This window comes from Bos mutus, chromosome 11 (assembly GCF_027580195.1).
Source record: "Bos mutus isolate GX-2022 chromosome 11, NWIPB_WYAK_1.1, whole genome shotgun sequence".
Taxonomy (NCBI): Eukaryota; Metazoa; Chordata; class Mammalia; order Artiodactyla; family Bovidae; genus Bos; species Bos mutus.
In genome coordinates, this window is record NC_091627.1 from 68460598 (window position 1) to 68486555 (window position 25958).

The 25958-nt window shown below is 36.7% G+C and overlaps 1 protein-coding gene across 2 annotated transcripts in view; it reads left to right on the plus strand.

Moving 5' to 3' along the window:
• Positions 1-25958, plus strand: part of PPP4R3B (protein phosphatase 4 regulatory subunit 3B) — a 52844-nt gene that overhangs the window by 5378 nt on the left and 21508 nt on the right. For both annotated transcript variants that reach the window (XM_070379545.1, XM_005889463.3), the window contains exons 3-8: positions 9088-9186; positions 14050-14673; positions 17713-17790; positions 18891-19007; positions 20283-20399; positions 24212-24343. In XM_070379545.1, coding sequence (XP_070235646.1) covers positions 9088-9186; positions 14050-14673; positions 17713-17790; positions 18891-19007; positions 20283-20399; positions 24212-24343 — 1167 coding nt within the window. The remainder of the gene's footprint in view (positions 1-9087; positions 9187-14049; positions 14674-17712; positions 17791-18890; positions 19008-20282; positions 20400-24211; positions 24344-25958) is intronic.

The window sequence follows — 25958 nt, forward strand, 5'->3', positions numbered from 1 at the left end:
GGGAAGGAGAGACTGATTTGAGCCAGAATCGTTGAGGAAATCTTCACTCCTCCTTGGTGGTGTCTGCTAAAGGAGGTGTGATAGGGAAGGAAATAGTACACCGGACACAAAAGGTATTTATTAAGCCTCTTTGCAGCAGAGGTTTCTTATTTGAGAGCTTGGTTTGCTAAACAAAAGGGAGCCATTATAGATTCTTGAGTAGGAGCCTAACGTGAAAGTAATACTCTGTTTAGGAACCCAGTGTGGCAATGTTATGAATATTGAATTGAGGGCAGGGAGGGAAACAGAAGAGCTTTAGGTAGCAAGACCTTTGCAGTAATTAAGATCAAGAAAATGAAAGTCTGTTCAAGTGTAGTAAGTGGAATTAGAAAAGAAGAAACAGAACTTCAGTATATTTTCAAAAAAATGCTGGAAAATTTGAGTAATGATTAAATATGGAAGAGAACTAACTGATTCACATTTTTGTATGGCAGAAATCAACACAACATCATAAAGTAATTATCCTCCAATTAAAATATTTTTACCACACAAATTTTTTTTTTTTTTTTTTTTTTAAAGAGAAACAAAGGTTACTCGTGTTGAGTTCTGGGGACATGAAAATGATGGTTCTCTCCAGAAACTGGGAAGTTGAGAAGAAAGCAGGTTTACATTTATCATATGGTTATGTGCTTATTTTTTCTTAATGTTTTTTATTTTGAATAGGTAATACATTCATGTTGTTAAAAATAAGAAAGTATCTTTGAAGTCCTCCTACTCTGGATTCTGTCCATACAGTTTCCTTTACTAGAGGCCACCAGTGTTACCAGTTTCTTGTGTATCTTGCTAGAGGTTTTATGCATATAAAAAAGAAAGGCAATGCCAAAGAATGCTCAAACTAGCGCACAATTGCATTCATCTCACACTCTAGTAAAGTAATGCTCAAAATTCTCCAAGCCAGGCTTCAGCAATATGTGAACTGTGAACTTTCAGATGTTCAAGCTGGTTTTAGAAAACGCAGAGGAACGAGAAATCAAATTGCCAACATCCGCTGGATCATGGAAAAAGCAAGAGAGTTCCAGAAAAACATCCACTTCTGCTTTATTGACTATGCCAAAGCCTTTGACTGTGTAGATCACAATAAACTGTGGAAAATTCTTCAAGAGATGGGAATACCAGACCACCTGACCTGCCTCTTGAGAAACCTGTATGCATGTCAGGAAGCAACAGTTAGAACTGGACATAGAACAACAGACTGGTTCCAAATAGGAAAAGGAGTACGTCAAGGCTGTATATTGTCACCCTGCTTATTTATATGCAGAGTACATCATGAGAAATGCTGGGCTGGAAGATGCACAAGCTGGAATCAAAATTGCCGGGAGAAATATCAAAAACCTCAGATATGCAGATGACATCACCCTTATGGCAGAAAGTGAAGAGGAACTCAAAAGCCTCTTGATGAAAGTGAAAGAGGAGAGTGAAAAAGTTGGCTTAAAGCCCAACATTCAGAAAACGAAGATCATGGCATCTGGTCCTATCACTTCATGGGAAATAGATGTGAAAACAGTGTCAGACTTTATTTTTTTGGGCTCCAAAATCACTGCAGATGGTGACTGCAGCCATGAAATTAAAGGACGCTTACTCCTTCGAAGAAAAGTTATGACCAACCTAGACAGCACATTCAAAAGCAGAGATATTACTTTGTCAACAAAGGTCCGTCTAGTGAAGGGTATGGTTTTTCCAGTGGTCATGTATGGATGTGAGAGTTGGACTGTGAAGAAAGCTGAGCACCGAAGAATTGATGCTTTTGAACTGTGGTGTTGGAGAAGACTCTTGAGAGTCCCTTGGACTGCAAGGAGATCCAACCAGTCAATCCTAAAGGAGATCAGCCCTGGGTGTTCTTTGGAAGGAATGATGCTAAAGCTGAAACTCCAGTACTTTGGCCACCTCATGCGAAGAGTTGACTCATTGGAAAAGACTCTGATGCTGAGAGGGATTGGGGGCAGGAGGAGAAGGGGACAACAGGATGAGATGGCTGGATGGCATCACCGACTCGATGCACATGAGTTTGAGTGAACTCCGGGAGTTGGTGATGGACAGGGAGGCCTGGCGTGCTGCAATTCATGGGGTCGCAGAGTCGGACACGACTGAGCGACTGAACTGAACCGAAACAAATATGCATGCAATCGTCTACATAAAATTCTCCCTTTTATTGGCATGAGTGGTAGCAAACTGCATTTTGTTCTGTGCCTTATTTTCATTTAGGCTTTGATGTGAGTAAAATGAATAGGTCTGAAAATTGGACACTCTGGGATTAGAGATAGAGTAAGAGTTTGGTGTAGGAGATTCTGATTTGAGAATCATTGAATGTTATTTTTATCTACAAGAGATTACCTTTGAGAGAGTAGGTATAGAGAAAACAGAGCTTAAGGCTGAGTCTTGTTAAACTGTCGACATTTACTCATTCATCCAGTAATACTTGTTTGAGAGCTATTTGTGGTTTGGTTACTATGATTAATTTGAATTTTTAAAGTGCGGTTGAAAGCTCTTGAGTTTTCAGCATAGAAATGACATGATGCAAAATAGTAACATCAGTCTGTATAATTGAAGACAAGCAATAAATGGGAGACTGGTTGAGAGAGTGCAGCAGAGTCTAGTAAGCTAGAGAGAATGTTGAATCTAGTTAGGATAATGGCAGTAGAGATGGAAAGAGGAGGGGTGGTTAGATTTGAGATATATGTGAAGATAGAATTGACAGGGCATACTGCAGGATTAGATGTTTGTAATCAGGAATAAGGAAGATAACAGTGAAGAAGAAAGAATAAGCAATTGGAAAGAATAGAGCATCAGGAAAATATGTTGTCTTCAAACCAAGGGAAAATATAATTGGTAAGGAAAGAAGGGCCAGTCAGGCAGCAAATGCTGTTTCTTATCCTTTAAAGAGAAAGACTGAGAATATTCTACATTTTGGTTAGAATGTCCACTGAAATGAAGGTAGAAATGAAAATAATCTTATTGTATGTATCTGAATTGGCAAAATAATCCAATAAAATTGAGGATGTTGAGGTTTAGCCTAAGAACCATTATGAGGAATGAACTAATGAGTATGTGAGAGGGAAAGAGGTTGATAAAATTTTGAATGCTGCATTAAAATAGCTGCATGAATTTGTAATGAGTAGAATCTAGTCTGCACTTTGAACTGTAAATCAAGTGCATAAGTAGAGGACATGAATGATTGTGTAGGAAACATGAGGCACAGTGATTGGGTAGTGGTCTGGAATGGAACCAAGGAGGAATCTGGATATCATATGGAGAGGTCATTATTGTTTAGGGTCCTTTTTATTTATTTTATTTCCTTTCTTTACTGGTGGCTCAAAGAAACTGCTGGCAATGCAGGTTCAGTCCCTGGTTTGGGAAGATCCTCTGGAGAAGGAAATGGCAACCTACTCCAGAATTCTTCCCTGGAGAGTTCTGTGGACAGAGGAGCCTGGCAGGCCCAACTCCCTGGGGTCACAGAGAGTCAGACACAACTGAGCAACTGACACTTTAACTTCACTTGTTTCTTACAATGCCACAGGAGAGACGCTTGGGAAGCAAGTTCATTTTGCCATCTTTTAGAATTTGTTCACATTTCTTGGGGGGCATAGTGATAGAAACATGGGTTTAGAGTTTCATGGATACTCTTTAACTGTTTTTAATTCCATTATTTCTATCTATGATTTTGAGCAAATTTTCTCTGAACCTCACTTTTTAAGTGGGGATACTACCTGACTCATGTAATTGTTTTGAATTAATATATGAAAATTGATTTAGCACAGTACCTGACATAAGCACAGTAAGATAACTGTATTCATCGTCATCTAATAATAATCCTTCTGTAGGCAGCATTTTCCTCTTTTCCAGTAAGAAAAGACAATCAAAGAAGTTAAATACTCGGCTGAAGGTCATCGAAATAGTGGACAGTGAAACTGTGGGTGGTGCCGCCAGGTCCTCGATCTAGTTCAGGGTTACTCCCATTATGCCAAATATGTCAGATTTTGAGACGATAAGACCCTACTACTGCAAGTGGTGTCATCATGTCTGTCTTGGACTATATGTTATACCATACTGTATGTAATACTATGCATAGCTTTAAAAATCTATCTCAGAAAGCATTTAGGCCAACTATTGTTACAAACTGCAGGGGCTTCCCGGGTGACTCATTGATAAAGAATCCACCAGCCATTGCAAGGATGCAGGTTCAGTCCCTGGGTCAGGAAGATCCCTGGAGAAGGAAATGGCAACCCATTCCAGTATTTTTGCCTGGAAATCCTGCACAGAGGAGCCAGGCTACAGTCCATGGGGTCACAAAAGAGTTGGACAGGAATTAGTGACTAAACAACAACAGAGAGTTACATGCTGCATTTTCTGGTTAATCTCACTGATTCCAGGCATCACATTGATTTTGAACCTGAAAATTGAATTCGTAAATCTAATAACCTGTTTTCCTTTTTTAGAAAAAAATAGTATTCCTTTGGAAAAACTTTAGCTCTTCCTGTATCAATTTTGTCAAAGTCATTGGGAGCAAAGATGGGCTTAGTCTGGCAAGCAGTAGGATCTCAAAAATTTTATGAGTAGATTTTATTCATGTTAATGAAGTGAATCATTACCAAGGAAGAGAACTGAAACATAATTCATTGGTTTGTTAGACCCTTTAAAAATGTGTCACAGATTTCTTTGCAAATATATAAAAATTAGAGACCCTTTCCCCAAAAAAGATGTTATGTATCAGGTTTTAGATAAAATTTTAAGGTGTCTGTAGACTCTGGATTAAGAACCTCTGATTTAAACAGTATTTGGCTCAAGAATGTATTTCTAATATATAAAACTTTAAATAACTATTTCTCATAATAAAACAACATTGTGAAAACCTGTTAGTAGAGGCTAAATTGTCAGGTTTCTCTAGCTCATGTCTTACTCCCATGCTGGGCTTGAACATAATCACCTTTATTTTTTCTTCTTCTTTTTACGCAATCAGACCAAATATAATTTTAAAGCTCATTTTAAATCTGACTTCATAAGGATATAGTGGTGATTAAGTGTTTTAGTTAATAGAGGAAAACTATGCTTTCCTTGGAGAAGGCAATGGCACCCCACTCCAGTACTCTTGCCTGGAAAATCCCATGGATGGAGGAGCCTGGTGCTGCAGTCCCTGGGGTCGCTGTGAGTTGGACACGACTGAGCGGCTTCGCTTTCACTTTTCACTCTCATCATTGAAGAAGGAAATGGCAACCCACTCCAGTGTTCCTGCCTGGAGAATCCCAGGGACTGGGAAGCCTGGTAGGCTGCTGTCTATGGGGTCGCACAGAGTCGGACATGACTAAAGTGACTTAGCAGCAGCAGCATGCTTTCCTTGGTTTAAACCAAAACATTAATAACATCGCAAAGATAACGCGTGCCACATACTGATTAGGAAAAAAATGGAAGATCACAACGTACAGTGATTGAAAACAGACTTTACTATGAAAAATTGGGCTTGACTCAATTTAGGCTTTTTGGTATGTAAGAAACTGTGGCATTTGACACTTCATTCTGGTATAAATATTCTTGTGCCAGCTCTCTATATATGTTCCCTTACCCAGCAATTTGACCCTTGGAATAAGCAGTTCTAAACAGTCCTTCTTAACGGGTACTTTTTTTACCAAGACAGTAAGATACAGAGAAGAGAGGGAAGGAAAGATGGATTTTGTCATCATTTGACTGAATAACAACAACATAGAGATGGAAGGTGTCTACTCTGACAGCATTTTCCTTTTCTCTGTTAACCAACTGGTGGTGTACTTAGATCATGTTCTCAAATTTGACTTATCCAAAGAATTACCTGAGATCCTTGTTAAAAATAAGGATTCTTAGACTTAATCCAGACCTGTATCCAGGGGAGAAGCATGGGAATCTATATTTTTTTTACCACCTCCTGAGGTCAGTCCAAAATCACTGCAGATGGTGACTGCAGCCATGAAATTAAAAGACGCTTACTCCCTGGAAGGAAAGTTATGACCAACCTAGATAGCACATTCAAAAGCAGAGACATTACTTTGCCAACAAAGGTCCATCTAGTGAAGGGTATGGTTTTTCCAGTAGTCATGTATGGATGTGAGAGTTGGACTGTGAAGAAAGCTGATGCTTTTGAACTGTGGTGTTGGAGAAGACTCTTGAGAGTCTCTTGGACTGCAAGGAGATCCAACCAGTCCATTGTAAAGGAGATCAGCCCTAGGTATTCTTTGGAAGGAATGATGCTAAAGCTGAAACTCCAGTACTTTGGCCACCTCATGCGAAGAGTTGACTCATTGGAAAAGACTCTGATGCTGGGAGGGATTGGGGGCAGGAGGAGAAGGGGACAACAGAGGATGAGATGGCTGGATGGCATCACTGACTCGATGCACATGAGTTTGAGTGAACTCCGGGAGTTGGTGATGGACAGGGAGGCCTGGCGTGCTGCAATTCATGGGATCGCAAAGAGTCAGACACGACTGAGCAACTGAACTGAGGTCAGTCCCCTTTGCATTGAAAACGATCCTGAATATAAATCCTGTTTAGTTTCTGGGATTTTGATTGGCTTATGGATAAAGAGTTTACTGTTAAGGATGGGAAAGAAAGAACAAAAGAAAATGGTTAAGAAGAAAGATACTGCATCATTTTAATTCAGACTTTGTTGCTTACTTGGACTTTTCTCGGAAGATAGATTGGAACCAAAATGGAAGGGGCATTAAATACCTGGATAAAGAAAGGGTTTTGGATTTCATTCATTCTGCTATACTAGTGATCTCCAAAATGGAATGCACAGTAAGAATCATTGGAGAAGAAACCTGTTTATCAAAAATTGAATTTTGCTAATATTTAATGAAGTCACATGGTGAAGAATCAAAAATAAGCACAGTATTCTGAGAGAAGGGGATTCCCTGGTAGCTCAACTTTTAAAGAATCCACCTGCAGTGCAGGAGACCTCAGTTCAATTCCTGGGTCAGGAAGATCCACTGGAGAAGGGATAGGCTACCGACTCCAGTATTCTTGGGCTTCCCTGATGGCTCAGCTGGTAGAGAATCTGCCTGCAGTGCAGGAAACCTGGGTTTGAGCCCTGGGCTGAGAAGATCTCCTGGAGAAGGGAAAAGCTACCCACTCCAGTATTCTGGCCTGGAGAATGGGGTTGCAGAGTCAGACATGATTGAGCAATTTTCGCTTTTCTGAGAGAAGAGTAACATTTCCATGAAGACTGTTCCCCACCTATTATGAGTTGTTATAGCCTGTATATGCAGATAAATATTTACAGATATTTTCCAACTAAAATAACCCTAACAAAAATGTGCGTGTGCCTTAAAATGGGTTGAAGACAGTAATGAAAGTGCAAGTGAACAAGATAGTTGTCAAACAGATTTACACTCTCAGTGTAATCTGTTGGCCAAGTGACAAAGCCAAAACAATGATTAAAATAGGTAGTATAAAAAGTTGTCCCTCCCTCCCAAATTCAGAATTACTAAAAGGATGGCATTAAATATGGATTTGTATCTCCTGTCATTTATGGATATACTATGCCCTAACTATATTGGGTCTTAAAATTCTTAGTAATAATAATATGGAGCCATTACAGTTTAAACATTTTTAAAATATGCTTATCTTTTTAAGCTTTATATAAGCCTTTTAATTTCTGTTTTAGTATGAAATTAATGTTTTATAAAGTATGTATGACTCTACTAATATTATATTTCTTAAATAATATGTAAATAATTTGAGGCACACAGTTTTTAAAAGTTTGGAGATCACTATTTCTGCAGCTGCTTATCTGTTGAGCTCTAAGAAACTCAGGAACTGAGGAAAGAACATGGACCCTCTGCAGGTGCCCTAGTGCTTTAACCAGAATAGCTTTGTTTTTATCATTTTTTTTAATGGAGATTCTTAGTAAAATTTTGATTATAAAAAGAGCTCTCTTGATTTTTAAAAAAGATTTCAGAACCTCTTCTGTACATAATGGGAGCAACTAAAGGTTTTTTTTAAAGAGTGGCTTGCTCAAATAAAGGGGTTTTCCAGGTGGTGCTAACAGTAAAGAAGTCTTGTGCCAGTGCAGGAGACAAAAGAGAAGGGTTCAGTCCCTGGGTCAGGAACATCCTTTCTAGGAGGCATGGCAACCCACTCCAGTGTTCTTGCCTGGAGAATCCCATAGGCAGAGGAGCCTGGTGGGCAGAGAGTCAGACATGGCTGAAGCAGTTGAGCATACAAGCATGATGGCAAATAATCCCTTCCAAGAAGCATGGCCAATAAGAAGCCAGAACACAGATTTTCAGTGTCCTTTTTACCTGGTTGTACAACAAATAAGTGTTAATCTGAGTCCTAGATTAATTAAAAGATAGTTTTTACTTTCTTGTTAGAGCTACCAAAGTACTGAAATGTTTTCATTTTGAAATTTTTGTCTTTATTAATTTGGGGCTCACTTTTAGTTTTATATTTTTTAATATGAGGCTATAATATTTATAAATACTGGTTAACTGAACAATTAATATGTTTTCATAAATTATAGTTTTGATAATTGGAATAAGCTCAAATGGCATTTTTTTGAAATTCAAAGTTTTAGGCATATTAAACTTCCATTATTATGTATCCTTCAAAAGTCCATTTCATTTAGGTTCTCATAGTGATTTTAGTGTTTATACTTGTGCTTTAATTTAAAACCAAACTTTAGTTTTTAATAAGGGAGTTGACAGTTTTTCCCCAAAAGCATAACCTTTGGGAGAGAGATAATTAAAGACATCTGAATGTGTATACTATACTTTGGCCAAGAGTGCTAGTCAAACGTTTTGATTAAATGTTATCTTGGTAACATGAGCCTGCTAACATATCTTAATATTTTTTGTGTCAGAAGATTGCTCACTGACGCTTTCAGTGTCAAAGCTATGATTTCTTTGCCAGTATAATACTAAAGTACAAAGGATAACAAAATTCAATTATATGGTGTCAGTCGAGTGCACATTAATTGCACTTATCTGAGGGCATTGCTTTGCTGTTTCATGTCCGCTTGATTTTTATTTATACTTCGTAGTTATTTCTTCTGGTGTGATGACAGAAATCTTTATTTTTAAACAGGATACATTAATTGTTTGGTCAGAAGCTGAAAACTATGATCTGGCACTAAGTTTCCAGGAAAAAGCTGGCTGTGATGAGATCTGGGAAAAAATTTGTCAGGTAAGGTTATTTTAATAATATTTAACTCGCATGCATTTTTGATTTTTTTTTTCCATTTTATCGAAAAGAGGTATGTTAAAATGTGGAGAGATAAAACAGAAAACAAACATATAAGAAGGCTGACTGCCCATGTGGCTGACTCTAGTTTCCAGTACTCCCAGATGTTCAGCTGATACTGTGTGGTCCAGGATCTCTACCATAAACCATACAGTTAGCCACACATGTATGTGCATGATATATCTGCCATAGCACAAGGCCCCCAGGTAAACAAAACCACTCCTAATAGACAGGATATTCAGAGTACTTAGGGGTTACCTCTCAGGAATTAGACAAGGACCAAACCTTTCTTAGGTCTTCCCTGGTGGCTCAGAGGATAAAGCGTCTGCCTGCAATGCAGGAGACCCCGGTTCAATCGCTGGGTTGGGAAGATGCCCTGGAGAAGTAAATGGCAATCCACTCCAGTATTCTTGCCTGGAGAATCCCATGGAGAGAAGAGCCTGGCGGCCTGTAGTCCATGGGGTCACAAAGAATTGGACACGACTGAGCGACTTCACACACACAAACCTTTCTTGGGACGAGAGTAGTCCTTTACTGCAAAGATCACCTTTTGGCCCTTGGCTGAGACTCTTACACCAAAATGATCATATTTGCCTTAGCATCTACATTTAGTGTAGCATATATGCGACAAAACAGTAGTATCGGTATGAATATGCCTAACATTTGGAGGAGCCACTCTGGGCTAGGGATAGATTTAAAGAAAAAACTATTCTGTCTTATAAAACCATGGTTTACTTTTTTGCACTATTTTGACTGATCATTTCCCTCCATCTACTATAATCTGTTTTAATACCTTATGGTCGACTCTAAAGAGAACTCTTGAGTATAGAAATTAGCTGATGTTAATAGCTAGTAAGTCCATTTATTCTTCATGTCAGTCATTTTCTATTGACATTACATGCTCCTTAGTACATTTGATCATGAATATCATCATAAGACTTATGTACTTAAGGTAGTTGGTCAACAGTAGCAATGTTATACCATGTTAGTATATATAATCTGAAAAGTAAGAGCCAAAGTGGATACTGGCACATTACTGTTGGGTTGGCCAAGTTATTTCTGGCTTTTCCAGAAGATGTTACAGAAAGAACAAGCTTCTTTGGCCAAACCAGTAGAATCCCACTCAGTCATTAATAATTAGTCCATCAGTTCATCATATTGTATGGCAGTGTCTCCCAGAGTGGTGTCAGTTCTGTCTGGTTGACCTACAGACTTCCATTCAACTTTTTTGAGTCCCAGGAGCAGTGGTAGACTTAGTAAATATATAGCTTCAGCCTCCAGGCATCTGTTATAATTGAACTAAGAGAATACCATCTCTTACTCTGAGCTTTTTTAAGGCACCCATGTTAATACTTGATTTCTCTCATTATATTACCTACTTATTCATTACTTTGCCCTCTGTTATCATTTCTTCTCCCTATTTGTCATTGATTTTTACCCAAACTTTTCCACCTTTGAAAGGAATGTTATGTTTGGCCACTCTGCTGGTCTCCCAAGGTTAATTTTTTACTACACAACTCAGTACTATGCTTTTAAAATCTATCCGTGTTTCTGAGTATAGATGGTATTCTGTGTGGTATTCTACAGAACCATACATTATGTTTTAGTTCTGGGAGGTCATTCCTAACTTTGAAAGAACAATTTCAATAAAAAACATATTTCCTGGTCATTTCTTAACTCCTTATAATGATAAAATAGAATTCCTCTCTGAAAAAGATTGATAGCTCAAGGAACACTAAGTATCTTAAGGGTAATGGTGAATGATAGAACAGAAAGAATCATTGGGAAAAAAGAAGTTATAAAAACCTGGAGCTCAGATAATTGATAATATATGGAGCTCTTAGAAAGCACAGTCAGAATTACATATGGAACTTTTAACCTTAGAAAATGGTAGGGACATTTTCTTTGAAACAGATGAAGGAAGTGGGTGAAGATACAAGTTGTGAGATGGAAAAAAAGAATGTTGGAGGAAGTTGAATACTCAGTGGCCTCTTGGAGAAAAAGATCTCTTTTGTGAAACTTAAAGGAGAAATAGTGTTTGACAGTTGAAAAGGAAAAAAATTTAAAGCAGTAACTGTAAGGCACTAATGACTGTGATTGGTGTGTGGGAAATACAGATTTTCATTGAGAATCCTATTGATAGTGGACTCGCCATGAACCTTTTCAGCATAAAGTTGACTGACTTAAAGAATGTTAAGGACAGTTTATGTTGTAATAACAAAATCTTGAAATTTCAGTGGCTTATCACAACAAAAGCTTGGTTTTTTTCCCTTAATGCTGTTTGACCAATATTGGAGAGGAAGGAACTTTGCTTAGCAGAGTCACTCGGGGGCCCAAGTTGATAAGAGAATTCATTTTAATATTTCCAAGGTTATTGCAAAGTGGGAAAGAAAAGTGATGAATCAGGGGCACTGGTTTTTAAAATCTCTTTCCAGAAGTTACACATGGCACTTTTGTTCACATTTTATTGGCCAAAGCAAGTCACACAGCTCCGTGTAACTTCATTGAATCAATGAACTCACGTGCCACAAGAGACAGAACCAGAAATAATTGGTGGACAGCACTGTTGTGTGTTTGTAGCTCAGTCATGTCTGACTCTGCAACCCCATGGATTGTAGCCCACCAGGCTCTTCTGTGCATGGGATTCTCCAGGCAGGAATACTGGAGTGGGTTGCCATTTCCTTTTCCAGGGGATCTTCCTGACCCAGGGATCGAACCCAGGTCTCCTGCATTGCAAGCAGATGCTTTACCACCTCTGCTACTAGGGAAGCCCAGTGGACAACACTATTGACATCCAAATAGACACTTGGGTTTGTGTGCAATTGACAGATCAGAGTTACGTTTAGGAGAGAATTGAGGAAGCTTGTAAGGGTTAATACTAGATAACAAAGAAATAAACATGCTATAACCAAAATAATGGTTCCAGAGCTATGCTTTTATTTTTAAACTTATGCAAACCATGTTCATTTGAAGTGTAAGTTAACTCCTCTGGTTTCCTTTTTTTTGTTCTTTGTAACCTCTGATTCTTCTTTCTTCCCCTCAGGCTTCCATTTCTCTTTTCTCTGGTTTCTGTTAGAGTCTTCTGGGCTTAACCGTTACCCTAATACCAAATATCTATTTTCTCTTGTATTTTTCCAGAGTAGTAGGCCCATGGGCTTCCCACGTGGTTCAATTATTAAGAATCTGCTTGCCAACCAGGAGACGCAGGTTCAGTCCCTGGGTCGGGAAGATCCCCTGAAGAAGGAAATGGCAACCCACTCCAGTATTGTTGCCTGGAAAATCCCATGGACAGAGGAGCCTGGCGGACTACAGTCCATGGGGTCAAAAAAGACATGACTTAGTAACTACACAACAACAGAAGCCCCACAGGTTTAGTTGTCAGCTGGATATTCAAACACCTCAAACTCACATCAGTTGGTTAAAGAAGCCATGATCTTCCTAATGACAAGTTTAAAACTGTAGGGTCATTGCGATTCCTTTCCTATTTTATAGCTATTCCTCACCTGCCCCAACATCACAATCCAAATTCAGTTGTTCATTTACCCTTTGTAATAACAACCTATTACCTACATTTTCAAGTTTATCTCATGCAGCTGATGCCAGGTCAACTTTCTCAAGTGCTACACATTCACTTCCCTGAACCATCCAGATGTTTAGCTTGACTTTCCATGATCTGGTTTCATTCACTCTGCATTTCCAATTTTGCTGTTTGCCGTGTGCATGTCCTATGCTTTCATTTCTCTGGCTCTGTGCTCTTTCCCCTTGCACTTTGAATACCTTTTTCTCCCTCTGAATCTTACCGTTTAAGATTTCTTAAAATTTCAAATGCCGTCTGTGGCTTTTATGATCCCAAGACATTTTATCTGAACTGTTCTTATGACCTTGCTTATAGTATATCTTAAATTTATATGTCATCTTCCCTAGGTCCAGATATTCTGTTGAAAACTCAGAAGTAAAAAAAATACTGTCATTCCTCCAAAAAAAATACACATGCATTAGTATATCCGTCTACTTTTTACTCTTAAGTTCTTGGATCTTTTTTCATGTGTTGCTTTGGTGAATTTGGAAATTTGTGGAACTTTGTCTATTTAGGATATTCAGGGTGTTTTAAGGTGGAGAATAGAAGATTATTACACGATTGGATTAGGAATTAGAAAAATTTATGAAAAGTCAAATTCTAAGCTTTTTCTTTTAGAGTAATTCGTTAGAAAATTTGTTAGCCTTGCTTTTCTTCAATCATAAAACAGTCAACCTGAATCATATAGCAGTTCTTTATTCATTATAGTGTAATTTTTATCTAGATGTTAGAACCTTTGGAGGCTTTATCACAGATGTTAAATGAATGCCAGTTTTTAATATTTTTTTATTAGTCTGTTTATCAGTTTCAGACTCAGAGCAAAAGCAAATATTTTTTCAAAAATATTTTGAGGAAATCTTATTTTCTTAGTCTTGAATAGACAAGGAGTTGGGTTTTAATTTGGTTTGAACTCAATAGTGTCCTTGTTAAGCCAGTGTGGTGGTGCTTTGTTATACATAATAATTTGGAGGACTGAGAGAAGAGTTAATTTCTGCAAAGTTCACTCCACTTTATCTGAAATACTCAGGTTATTAGGTATCAGAATTAACTTCAAGTTATAAGTTGGGAAATTTAGAAGTGAAATCATCTGCAGTCAGTAACTGAAGACTCAAATAATTTTAATTCCTTAAAAGGTATGTTTACTTAAATTCAGTGGTGAGTGGTTTGGTTTCCGAAATTTTGAATTCTTTTGTTTTTTAAGGTAACCAGCTGTGCCTGTATATTTTTAGGTTCAAGGTAAGGATCCATCAGTGGAAGTCACACAGGACCTTATTGATGAATCAGAAGAAGAACGATTTGAGGAAATGCCTGAAACCAGTCATCTGATTGACCTACCCACATGTGAACTCAATAAACTTGAAGAGATTGCTGACTTAGTTACCTCAGTTCTCTCCTCACCTATCCGTAGGGAAAAGCTGGCTCTGGCCTTGGAAAATGAAGGCTATATTAAAAAACTACTGCAGCTATTCCAAGCTTGTGAGAACCTGGAAAACACTGAAGGCTTACACCATTTGTATGAAATTATTAGAGGAATCTTATTCCTAAATAAGGCAACTCTGTTTGAGGTTATGTTTTCTGATGAGTGTATCATGGATGTCGTGGGATGTCTTGAATATGACCCTGCTTTGGCTCAGCCAAAAAGGCACCGAGAATTCTTGACCAAAACTGCAAAGTTTAAGGAAGTTATACCAATAACAGACTCTGAACTAAGGCAAAAAATACATCAGACTTACAGGGTACAATACATTCAGGACATCATTTTGCCTACACCATCAGTTTTTGAAGAGAATTTTCTTTCTACTCTTACATCTTTTATTTTCTTCAACAAAGTTGAAATAGTCAGCATGTTGCAGGTAAGTAAACTAAGGTGTTCTTCACAATTCTGTTTTCAAATATGTAGTCACCTTAATAGTTAAGCTGGTGTTTGTTCCTTCTTTTTGAAATATTTATTTTGTTTACTTTAAATGTACTATCAAACACAGAAAACAGGGCTTTATCTCATAGTTTTCTGAAGAGTCATTTCTTAGTGTGATCTTTTATATTTCTAAATCTCCTGTCATGCAGCTGGGTTGTGTTTTTTTTTTTTAACTTTTCATTTTTTGCATTTAAAACATTGTGGTACAGTGTATGTGACATAAAATTCAGAATTTTAATAATTTTAAGTGTACAGTTCATAGCAGTGAGTACATTGACAGTGCTATGCAGCCATCACTACTGTCCATTTCCCGAACTTTTTCCATCTTAAACAGAAGCAGCTTATTTTTTAAAATACCTTTTATGCCATTTTGTGAGACCTAATTATTATTGTGGGTATGTGAGAGTGTGTGTGCTTAAAGCTTCCCAGATAATTCAGATATGCAGCCAGGACTAAGACTGACTGATTTTTTCTGTTTCCTTGAATTGTTTAACGGAAGTTTTGTACCTCTAATGGTGAATGAGTCCTGGGTTTGGCATTTTGGTTTTGTGCATGTGCCCATTTTTACATCGTTGCAGAGAAAAAAGTTTAATTTCAGACTTTATAGGAGCAGCTCCGCTTTTCCCCTTAAGGTTTTGTTACCTAAAGTAGTAGACATGCACAATTTGACTTAGAATAATTATGATTTATTAAAAAGCTCTTAAAGTGAAATGGTAAAGAAAAACTGAAATGATCTAAGGAAACTAGTTTAATTATTAATACTTAGAGAAGCAGGAATTTAGGGGGAGATTTCCCAGCTGTATTTATGATAGGCTTTAAGCTGTCATTCAGTAGCTCCCTTAATACATATATCAGAACAGAGTGCTTTTGTAGAATGTTATCAAGAATAACAGGGGCTTCCCTGGTGGTCCAGTGGATAAAACTGTACTCCCAATGTAGGGGACCCGGATTCGATCCCTGGTTGGGGAGTTAGATCCCACAAGTCACAATTAAGAGTGCTTATGCCACAACTAAGACCCAGCACAGCCAAATTAAAAATTTTTTTTTCATAATAGAGATCAGGGAAAAAAAATACTGGGAATCAGAAAGCATTCTCCTAGCAGACTGTAGTACTTGAAATTGCTTCTCTAATCCTTTATGGAGTTTTAGCTGTCAGCACACAAATAATGAATCCTATAAGAAGAATTTAAATGGGAAATTGCATTTATCAAAGAACTGGAACTATTTTCCAATGAAAACATTCTGAAAATAGTTAAAAATCTTTAGACAGGAAAGAAGGACTTAATCTGGAAGCAATGCAGGAAAAGAAAAATTTATAAAAGGTGTTGAGATAAATGTGTATTTATTCACTAAAATCTAAAATATTGAGACAGATAAATGATTTGAAGGATAAGTGATTTATACAGTTGAACTGTCTCAGAAGGTGAATGATTCAGACCTCCATACATAAGGTCCAAAGGGAATCAACAGATTAACAAAAGGAACACTTCTGCGTCAGTGAAAGGGGTTATTTGTCAATGATGTGTCTTTGAGTAGCACCAAAGGATATTTATTGGGAGAGCATATTATATTTTCCATAGTCATACCTAGTGCTTTTCATTTATTTTTTCATATGTGCTCTATCTTGTTTCAGAAAGGCTTTAAGGGATTGATACCTCTTCATGGGGGATTCACAGTAAGAAAAGGAGCAGGTTTATTAGCTAGTGGTAAAGAACCTGCCAGCAAGTGCCGGAGACATAAAAGACCCAGGTTCAGTCCCTGAGTCTGAAGATCCCCTGGAGGAGGGCATGGCAGACCACTTCAGTATTGTTGCCTGGAGAATTCGATGGACAGAGGTGTCTGGCAGACCCCAGTTCATGCAGTCACAAAGAGTCAGACACAACTGAAGTGATTTGTACCCAACATACTAGCTATATCCTTAATATGTCATGGTTTGATTTTTATTGTCAACCATGCAGTTACCACTATTACAAATATTTTTAGGTTATGTTCTTTTAATTAATTTAAATTATTAGAGTTATATTTCATAAAAGTGAATTTTGAAGATTACTAAAGCTTAAAGCATGACTTCGGAGAAGGCAATGGCACCCTTCTCCAGTACTTTTGCCTGGAAAATCCCATGGACAGAGGAGCCTGGTAGGCTGTAGTCCATGGGGTTGCTAAGAGTCGGACACGACTGAGCGACTTCACTTTCACTTTTCATTTTCATGCATTGGAGAAGGAAATGGCAACCCACTCCAGTGTTCTTGCCTGGAGAATCCCAGGGACAGGGGAGCCTGGTGGGCTGCCGTCTATGGGGTCGCACAGAGTTGGACACGACTGAAGTGACTTGGCAGCAGTAAAGCATGACTTTCAGCAGGTTTTGATGAAGATCTTCTCTAAAGTGAATTTCAATATTCATGTCAATTTTTTCCTTTGTAATATAATTGTTCATACTTATTCTAGAAAATTGGAAAATACAAATGAGCAAAGAAGAAAATCACTGAAAATCCATTACCAAAAGATAATCACTGTTAGCATTTATAATCTTACCGCTATCAGACGTCAGTATTCTTTACTGCCAAATTTGTAACTCCCATTATTCTGATCCACTATGGACTAATAATGAAATCTTCAAATTTGTTTGAATTATGTTTAAATTAAGCGTAAATAAATAGACCCTGAACAGGAGCTAGAGAGGCACTCAGTTAAGGTGAATAGACTTTTCATGCATGCTCTTTAGAACATCAAATTTTTGTTTTTCAAATAGTTCTTTAGGGGTTTCTGATTAAATGTAAATGAGGTAGTAATATATGTCTAGCTAATATTGAAAGGTATTGTCAAATTTTGAACCTTATAACATGAATATACTGGAATTTTAAGTTTATAATGAAACTGCTAGTAGGTTTCCATCTACTTTTATTGTAATTTGTAAAATCAAATGAGTATAACTTTATACTTTTGTTAATATTTCATAGTAATATTTCTTCTCATGTAGGAAGATGAGAAATTTTTGTCTGAAGTTTTTGCACAATTAACAGATGAGGCCACGGATGATGATAAACGACGTGAATTGGTAAGTTATTATTGAAATTCACACGCTTAAAGAGCTCTTACTCTTTTGGCATACATAGCTTTTAATATTGAGCTTGTTAATTTAAGAGGAAGACTTTTATAATTGGTATGAAAGTAACAGATGACCCTTGAGCAACATACGTTTGAACTATGAGTCCATCTAGACACAGATTTTTTTGTTTTTTCAGTAGTAAACACCACAGTACTGCATAGTTCAAGGTTGGATATGGTACAGTAGATATGGAGGGCCTGCTGTAAAATTACATGCAGGTGTTTGACTTAGTGGAGGGTGGGTTCCCCAACCCCTGTATTGTCAAGGGTCAACTGTATTTAAATTATACTATAAAATGATTATCCTTAAAATTTCTAAAACTTATTATTTTATATATCTTAGAAGTTTTTAGAGGTATTTAATTTTTCCCCCCAGTGAGGGAATATGTGCCTTATAAATTATAAAATCAGACATGTGGATTATATTAGCACAGAACTACAAACTCATATATTTTTGTGGTTGTAGAAACATTATTTAGATGCTTTTTTTTTTTTTTTTTTTTAAATAGGTAGGGAGAATCCTGGCAGAAACCAACACAATATTGTAAAGCACTTATCAATTAAAAATAAATTTTAAAAAATGGGAGAATCCTTCTTGAATAAATGAATGATAAATAATTTGGCTCTTAGAGATGCTTTTATTTCAAATGTGTTGATAGTTAGGTTTTTGAGATATAAACCACGCTTAGGGGAAAGAGAATGGTGACTACTGTTTATCAACAGTTGACCATTTTTTTAAACTTTATAGTCAGATGCTAAAGAAATACTGAAAGAGAATTAGAGGTTTCCTGGTGTAAAGGGGTAATTTTATAAATGAAAAACGTAATATGCCATTAATAAATAACTATACCAAAGATGAATTGGCTGATTTGAAGTCAGGGTATCCTGGCTCCTCATAACCTAAAGAACATAGAAACCATGTTATAATAAATGGTGGCTGGGTTTTCAGGTCTTTGAGGTTTAATTCCACACTGGTAGTTCACATTACAGTTTGCCCCAAGGTTTCTTTTAATGTGTGTCAGCTTCTCACTATACTTTCTAACGTTACAGGTTAATTTTTTCAAGGAATTTTGTGCGTTTTCTCAGACATTACAACCTCAAAACAGAGACGCATTTTTCAAAACTCTGGCAAAGTTGGGGATTCTTCCTGCTCTTGAAATCGTAATGGTAATTATATAGCTTCATTTCATGTTTTTGAAATTGAAAATTTGTAATAGTTTTATATTGTGGATGGGAAGTAATTTATTATAGTAATGCATGCTGAATATTTTAAGTTGTAATTCACTTGGTACTACTGCGGGCAGGAATCCCTCAGAAGAAATGGAGTAGCCATCATGGCCAACAAAAGAGTTCGAAATGCAGTATTTGGATGCAATCTCAAAAACAACAGAATGATCTCTGTTCGTTTCCAAGGCAAACCATTCATTATCACAGTAATCCAAGTCTATGCCCCAACCAGCAACGCTGAAGAAGCTGAAGTTGAACGGTTCTATGAAGACCTACAAGACCTTTTAGAACTAACACCCAAAAAAGATGTCCTTTTCATTATAGGGGACTGGAATGCAAAAGTAGGAAGTCAGGAAACACCTAGAGTAACAGGCAAATTTGGCCTTGGAGTACGGAATGAAGAAGGGCAAAGACTAATAGAGTTTTGCCAAGAAGATGCACTGGTCATAACAAGCACCCTCTTCCAACAACACAAGAGAAGACTCTACACATGGACATCACCAGATGGTCAACACCGAAATCAGATTGATTATATTCTTTGCAGCCAAAGATAGAGAAGCTCTATACAGTCAACAAAAACAAGACCAGGAGCTGACTGTGGCTCAGATCATGAACTCCTTATTGCCAAATTCAGACTGAAATTGAAGAAAGTAGGAAAAACCACTACACCATTCAGGTATGACCTAAATCAAATCCCTTATGATTATACAGTGGAAGTGAGAAATAGATTTAAGGGCCTAGATCTGATAGAGTGCCTGATGAACTATGGACTGAGGTTCGTGACATTGTACAGGAGACAGGGCTCAAGACCATGGGAAAGAAATGCAAAAAAGCAAAATGGCTGTCTGGGGAGGCCTTACAAATGGCTGTGAAAAGAAGAGAAGCAAAAAGCAAAGGAGAAAAGGAAAGATATAAGCATCTGAATGCAGAGTTCCAAAGAATAGCAAGGAGAGATAAGAAAGCCTTCTTCAGCAATCAATGCAAAGAAATAGAGGAAAACAACAGAATGGGAACGACTAGAGATCTCTTCAAGAAAATTAAGAGATAGCAAGGGAACATTTGAAATAAAAGCATTTAGTATTTGTTAAAGAAAATGATGAGAGGTATGTATTTTGATTCTAGTACCATGTCTAAATCCAAAAATATGTTTGCCATAGATCTGGGAGAAAAGAGGGGGTCAACATTCTCCAAGTAATCTGATTCTCCTTTTATCAGGGCATGGACGATTTGCAAGTCAGGTCAGCTGCAACAGATATATTTTCTTATCTAGTAGAGTTTAGTCCATCCATGGTCCGAGAATTTGTAATGCAAGAAGCCCAACAGAGTGATGACGTAAGTAGTACTGTTTTGGTTCCATGTGAATTACCTATAGAATAATATTTGCAGACTGTTGAGAGAAAAGGGATATAACCGTAATTTTAATCTTTTATAAAGAATAATTGGATTTCTAATCAGTTGTGACTTTGGCAAGCCCAGAATATATAGCAGTTGATGTGTTTATTGTTAAAAAAAAAAAATTCAAACTAGTATTGAGATAGATTTAGTGAATCTAATGAAATGTAACTCTAAACCCTTAGGTCAAGCACTTTTCTAGTATAACTTAGAAGTTGCTCTTGCATGTTCAGATGTGTCTGTTATTTTAGTGGGGATGAACATTTAAATATGAAACCAACCACTACAAAAATGCTAAACTTTCCCCTTAAACTATTTTAAAGACAAAATGAACATATGTTCATAATGAAGTACCTTTATGTTAAATGTATGTTAGTGTTAAGTAGAAAATAACTAAAATTTAATAATGTTCCTTCTTAAAGAAGGTCTAGATTCCCAATGCTAATTTGATTCTTTTATGTTTTTGTTACTGTTGAATTAATGTCTGTTTAGATTTTTGCATTCTATTTTTGTTAGATATTTCCAGTTTTTTTTAAGGCAGTTTTTAGAATCAGGACTAATGCTATTGTTCAGGTAGTAGGAAAGAAATAGAAGAAATATTTTGTATTAAGTATATTTTAAAGTTTAAATGATGCTAAATCTGACTAAAGAAATACTCAGTGTGTTAATTGATTTACCATGTCACTGTTGATATCATCTTAGTGTCATTTTTACAAAAGGTAACTTTGAAACAAACACATCTTCATCCTCAGTGATGCGTGGGATTATGAGCATTCATCATAAAATCTCTCAAACCTAGTAACTTAGAATTCTTAATTTTTAAATCTTTTATTTATGTTTTCATGAGGAATATTTCCTTGTTTACATTTAACTGATGCATGAGGCATGGGGAAGCAGTTACTCATTCTTAACATTGAAAAGTCCCTTTTTAATTTCTCTTTTTCTTGTAGTCACAGTCTCTAGTCTTTGATTTCCCTGAATTTTCTGAAGTCTAACAATTTTCCAATTTAAAATTTCTGTTTACATCAAAATAAGTTAGCCCACAAATGAAGCTAAATTATTTTTTCTTTAATTTCCAGAATTAAGAAGTCTACATGCTGAATTCTATGTTAAATTGGTGGTAACATTGAAGAAATAACTTAGCTCTGTATTCAGTGTGCAGTTAATGTTTTGATGCTCTCTCAAAATAAACGCACAACATTCAAACTTTTCTTTCTAGTACTATAGAGCAGATTTGGTTTTAGCAACATGGATTACAGGATTAAAATGTGTTAAGATACAAGGAAATGTTAACATTTTTACTATAGTCATTATATCTATGCACAGATTCTAATATTTTCTTGATCTTATCAGAATGTGTCAGTGCAAATCTGTCATGTAACTTTGTCATGGTTGCCACTTGACTAACAGTGACTGTATAAAGCTGTAGATGATAAAATATATCTCAGCATCTAGAAGTTAAAAAGTTTTTAAGAAACCTTGGAAGCAATGGAATAAAGTATGTTATTTGTTTCCCAATCAGAAAATAGGGAGGCCAGCCGATTATCTGGATAAAGTTAATTCCATATATAGATACCCAGAACTTTCCTTCTGTTTCTAATTATTTTCCTCTGTGGCTAATTATTTAAGAATTGAAAAATTCTTAAACCCACTTAAATGTACTTTAAAAACAAAAGTATGTATTTCTAAGAATACTATGACGTTGGAATGTGATAAAACCAACAGCAGTACTGTTTCTCTAAAACTTGATTTAGAAACTATTATACCAAGGCTTTGAAGCATCTTCCAGAAGCTGTAACTAATCTCACTCATGCTATTTAGATGAAGGATGGCAGACTTTTCTTAAAGGGCCAAAAGGTAAATAGGACTTGGTGGGTCCTTTAGTCTCTGTCGCAGCTACTCAACTCTTTCTCTTTAGTATGAACCATCTATAGATGGTTTGAAAATGAATAGGTGTGGCTGTGTTCCAGTAAATGTTTTATTGTAAAGCTATTTACAAAGTGAACAACCAGTCAGGTAGTTTGGTAGTTTAATGACCCCTGGCTTAGACTCCAGAATATTGCAAGTAAATAGTGGTGGCATTTGGAAGCTGGTTCTGAATTGAAGTTTCTTTTTTTTTTTTTTTATTTTATTTTATTTTTAAACTTTACATAATTGTATTAGTTTTGCCAAATATCAAAATGAATCCGCCACAGGTATACATGTGTTCCCCATCCTGAACCCTCCTCCCTCCTCCCTCTGAATTGAAGTTTCTAATTGCAAAGCTTCTCTGATAATATAAAGAGAAGTAAAACTCAGGTCATGGTAGTAAAGCAACATTAATGGGATAGGAGTTACTAGGCTTCTCCTAAGACTACAAATTTAAGAGAGTGTTCTCAAGAGTAAATTTTGGTGACCTAGCGCTGGAATAATGTCCCTGTGGTTACTCTTTAATGGCCTATTTTCAGATCAAGTCATAGTGTGACATCCGAAGAAGTAATTTTCCTGTTGTTTGTCTTAAATCTCCATTATTTTGCTGTAAGTTGCTTGATCATGAGTTTTCTAGTGTGATGAATGCCATTGTTGGAGAAGCAGATTAAGGAAAATTAGATTTGTTTTAACCAGAAAAGAACTATACCATGCAGTTAGAAATGCTGGCTTGAATTTTGAGAGTGGTCTGACTTAAATGACTGCTGAATTTTAGTTCCATTGGAGAAAACAGCATGGAAGAGTTAAAATAAGGCCGCTTACCTAGCTAGTTATTAGCTGTACTGCCGTTAGAGGCTTGGTCCTTTAATTTAGCTGTTCTTCCTGTTCATCAAGTTTGTTAAGAAAATGAAGCCTGTTTTACAGACAGTGAAAGTGAAAGTCACTCAGTCGTATCCAACTCTTTGCAACCCTGTGGACTGACTATACAGTCCATGGAATTCTGTAGGCCAGAATACTGGAGTGGGTAGCCTTTCCCTTCTCCAGGGTATCTTCCCAACCCAGGGATGGAACCCAGATCTTCCACATTGCAGGTGGATTCTTCACCAGCTGAGCCACAAGGGAAGCCCATTTTACAAACGACTAGCTTATAATGCTGGTAATGCTTTTAGCTCATTGATGAATGTTAAATCATTCATTATATTAGGAATTATTTGTTCATTGTCTCAGCACATTTGTTACTTTGAAGTGGGTTTAGTCATGCATTATAGGTAGATTAATTTTAATTGTTTGCTGAGGTGAGCATACTTCTGGGATAAGACCATTTTGCTATTCCATATTACTCTCCACAACATAATCTCTAGCCACATGGTTAATGCCAGTTTTTTAGAAGTTGATTTTTACTTAGTTTGCAGAATCCAGTAATTAATACTAATAATAATACCTAACATGTATCATAGGGCTCATCTCATTTGTTACCCATCTCCCAGTGTCTTTCATTGTCTGGTGTCACCAGTTGTAGTTTCATATATTTTGTCAGTGTTTTTTTGTTGCCGAGATTGAGAATACGTTAGCGAATAAGAATTGCTGGTAAATGACTTTGCTTTCCGTTGCCTATATTGATGATATTGTAAGCTATTGTGTGCTCTGATTTTTGTTTGGTTTTGAGTGGGTTTCTTTTTACTCTAGTATGTTTATAGAACTTTGAAGACATGAGGATTAAAAAGTTTAGATAACTTCATCCATTCTTTTTTTTTTCCTTCCTGTATGATTCTGATTTTGTTCTTTCAGCTGGTGTGTTTGTCTTATATCGAAACCAGGTCTCATAGAAACCTGTTTTCTTCCAGGATATCCTTCTTATTAATGTAGTAATTGAACAAATGATCTGTGACACTGATCCTGAGCTAGGAGGTGCTGTTCAGTTAATGGGACTTCTTCGTACTCTAATTGATCCAGAGAACATGCTGGCTACAACTAATGTAAGAAATTACTCTGCAGTAGAAACATTTTGGTCTAGTCAGTTTTAGATGATTTTATTTATACTAAGTTATGTATAAATACATAAATTATATGTAAATATTTAAATTTTGAAAATTTGTACAATTTTGAAAAGCATTCAAGCATTTGTACACTCAGTATTCGAGTAGCGGTAATACTCCTCTAGCAGTTATTTTTCGGAGAAGGCAATGGCACCCCACTCCAGTATTCTTGCCTGGAAAATCCCATGGACAGAGGAGCCTGGTAGGCTGCAGTCCATGGGGTTGCTAAGAGTCGGACTCGACTGAGCGACTTCACTTTCTCTTTTCACTTTCATGCATTGGAGAAGGAAATGGCAACCCACTCCAGTGTTCTTGCCTGGAGAATCCCAGGGATGGGGAAGCCTGGTGGGCTGCCATCTAGGGGTCACACAGAGTCGGACACAACTGAAGTGACTTAGCATAGCATAGCATAGCATAGCAGTTATTTTTGCAGCAAAATACAAGATTGTAATCTGCTAAAATCTTGGTAAAATGCTAGCACTTCTATTTTTGTTTCTTGGCCTCTGTATGTTAGCATCTTAAAAATTAAAACAGCAATGTGAATATAATTAACACTACTGAACTATATATAAACTTAAAAATGGGTAAGATGGTAAATTCTATATGTTTATCACAGTAAAAAAGAAACAGTATGTATCAGATTATGTTAATTGCATGGTAAAAGGAGTCATTACCAAAAAAGGACTTAAGGAAATATCACAAAATATTATTAGTGGTTATCTCAAAATGCTTGAATATTTCTCCTTTATAGAATTCCTCAAATTTAGAGAAAAAGTATGTTTTCAAATCATTACAAGTTTATAGAGCCAATTATATAAAAAATAGTGGTCAAAAAACCAAAAGGCACTATTCTCCAAATTTCCAAGTAACAAATTCTTAAAGCTATTTTAAAAATATCTAAAATCTATACCATTTCTAGTGGCCTGGTAAATTAACTTTGTGTTTGTTCAAATTTGGATACGTTGTGAAATCTGGGCTTTCAGATTTTAAGCGGTTAAATTGTTCTTGCTGGTGCTAAGTCGCTTCAGTCGTGTCCGACTCTGTGCGACCCCATAGACGGCAGCCCATCAGGCTCCGCAGTCCCTGGGATTCTCCAGGCAAGAACAGTGGGGAGTGGGTTGCCATTTCCTTCTCCAGTGCATGAAAGTGAAAAGTGAAAGTGAAGTTGCTCAGTTGTGTCCAACTCTTTACGACCCCATAGACTGCAGCATACCAGGCCTCTCCATCCATGGGATTTCCCAGGCAAGAGTACTGGAGTGGGTTGCCGTTGCCTTCTCCGTTGATAGATTTTTCGTTGCATTTCAAATCATACTCGTGAAGAAAATTATTTTGAATAATTTCCCCTGGAGAAACCTTTTATAATGCTTTTTTTCATCTCATATGTAATATAAAATAGGTTTGTCAGTTCTTCAGAAATAAGATTAAGGTGAATATAATTTTGTTGAGTCTTTCACAGTATCCTAAAGTATCTTATTTGTGTATGACTTGCACTGCTAATTCTTGAAGATGTTTTATTATAAAGATAATAAAGTTTTTATTTTAATTCTGTATATTT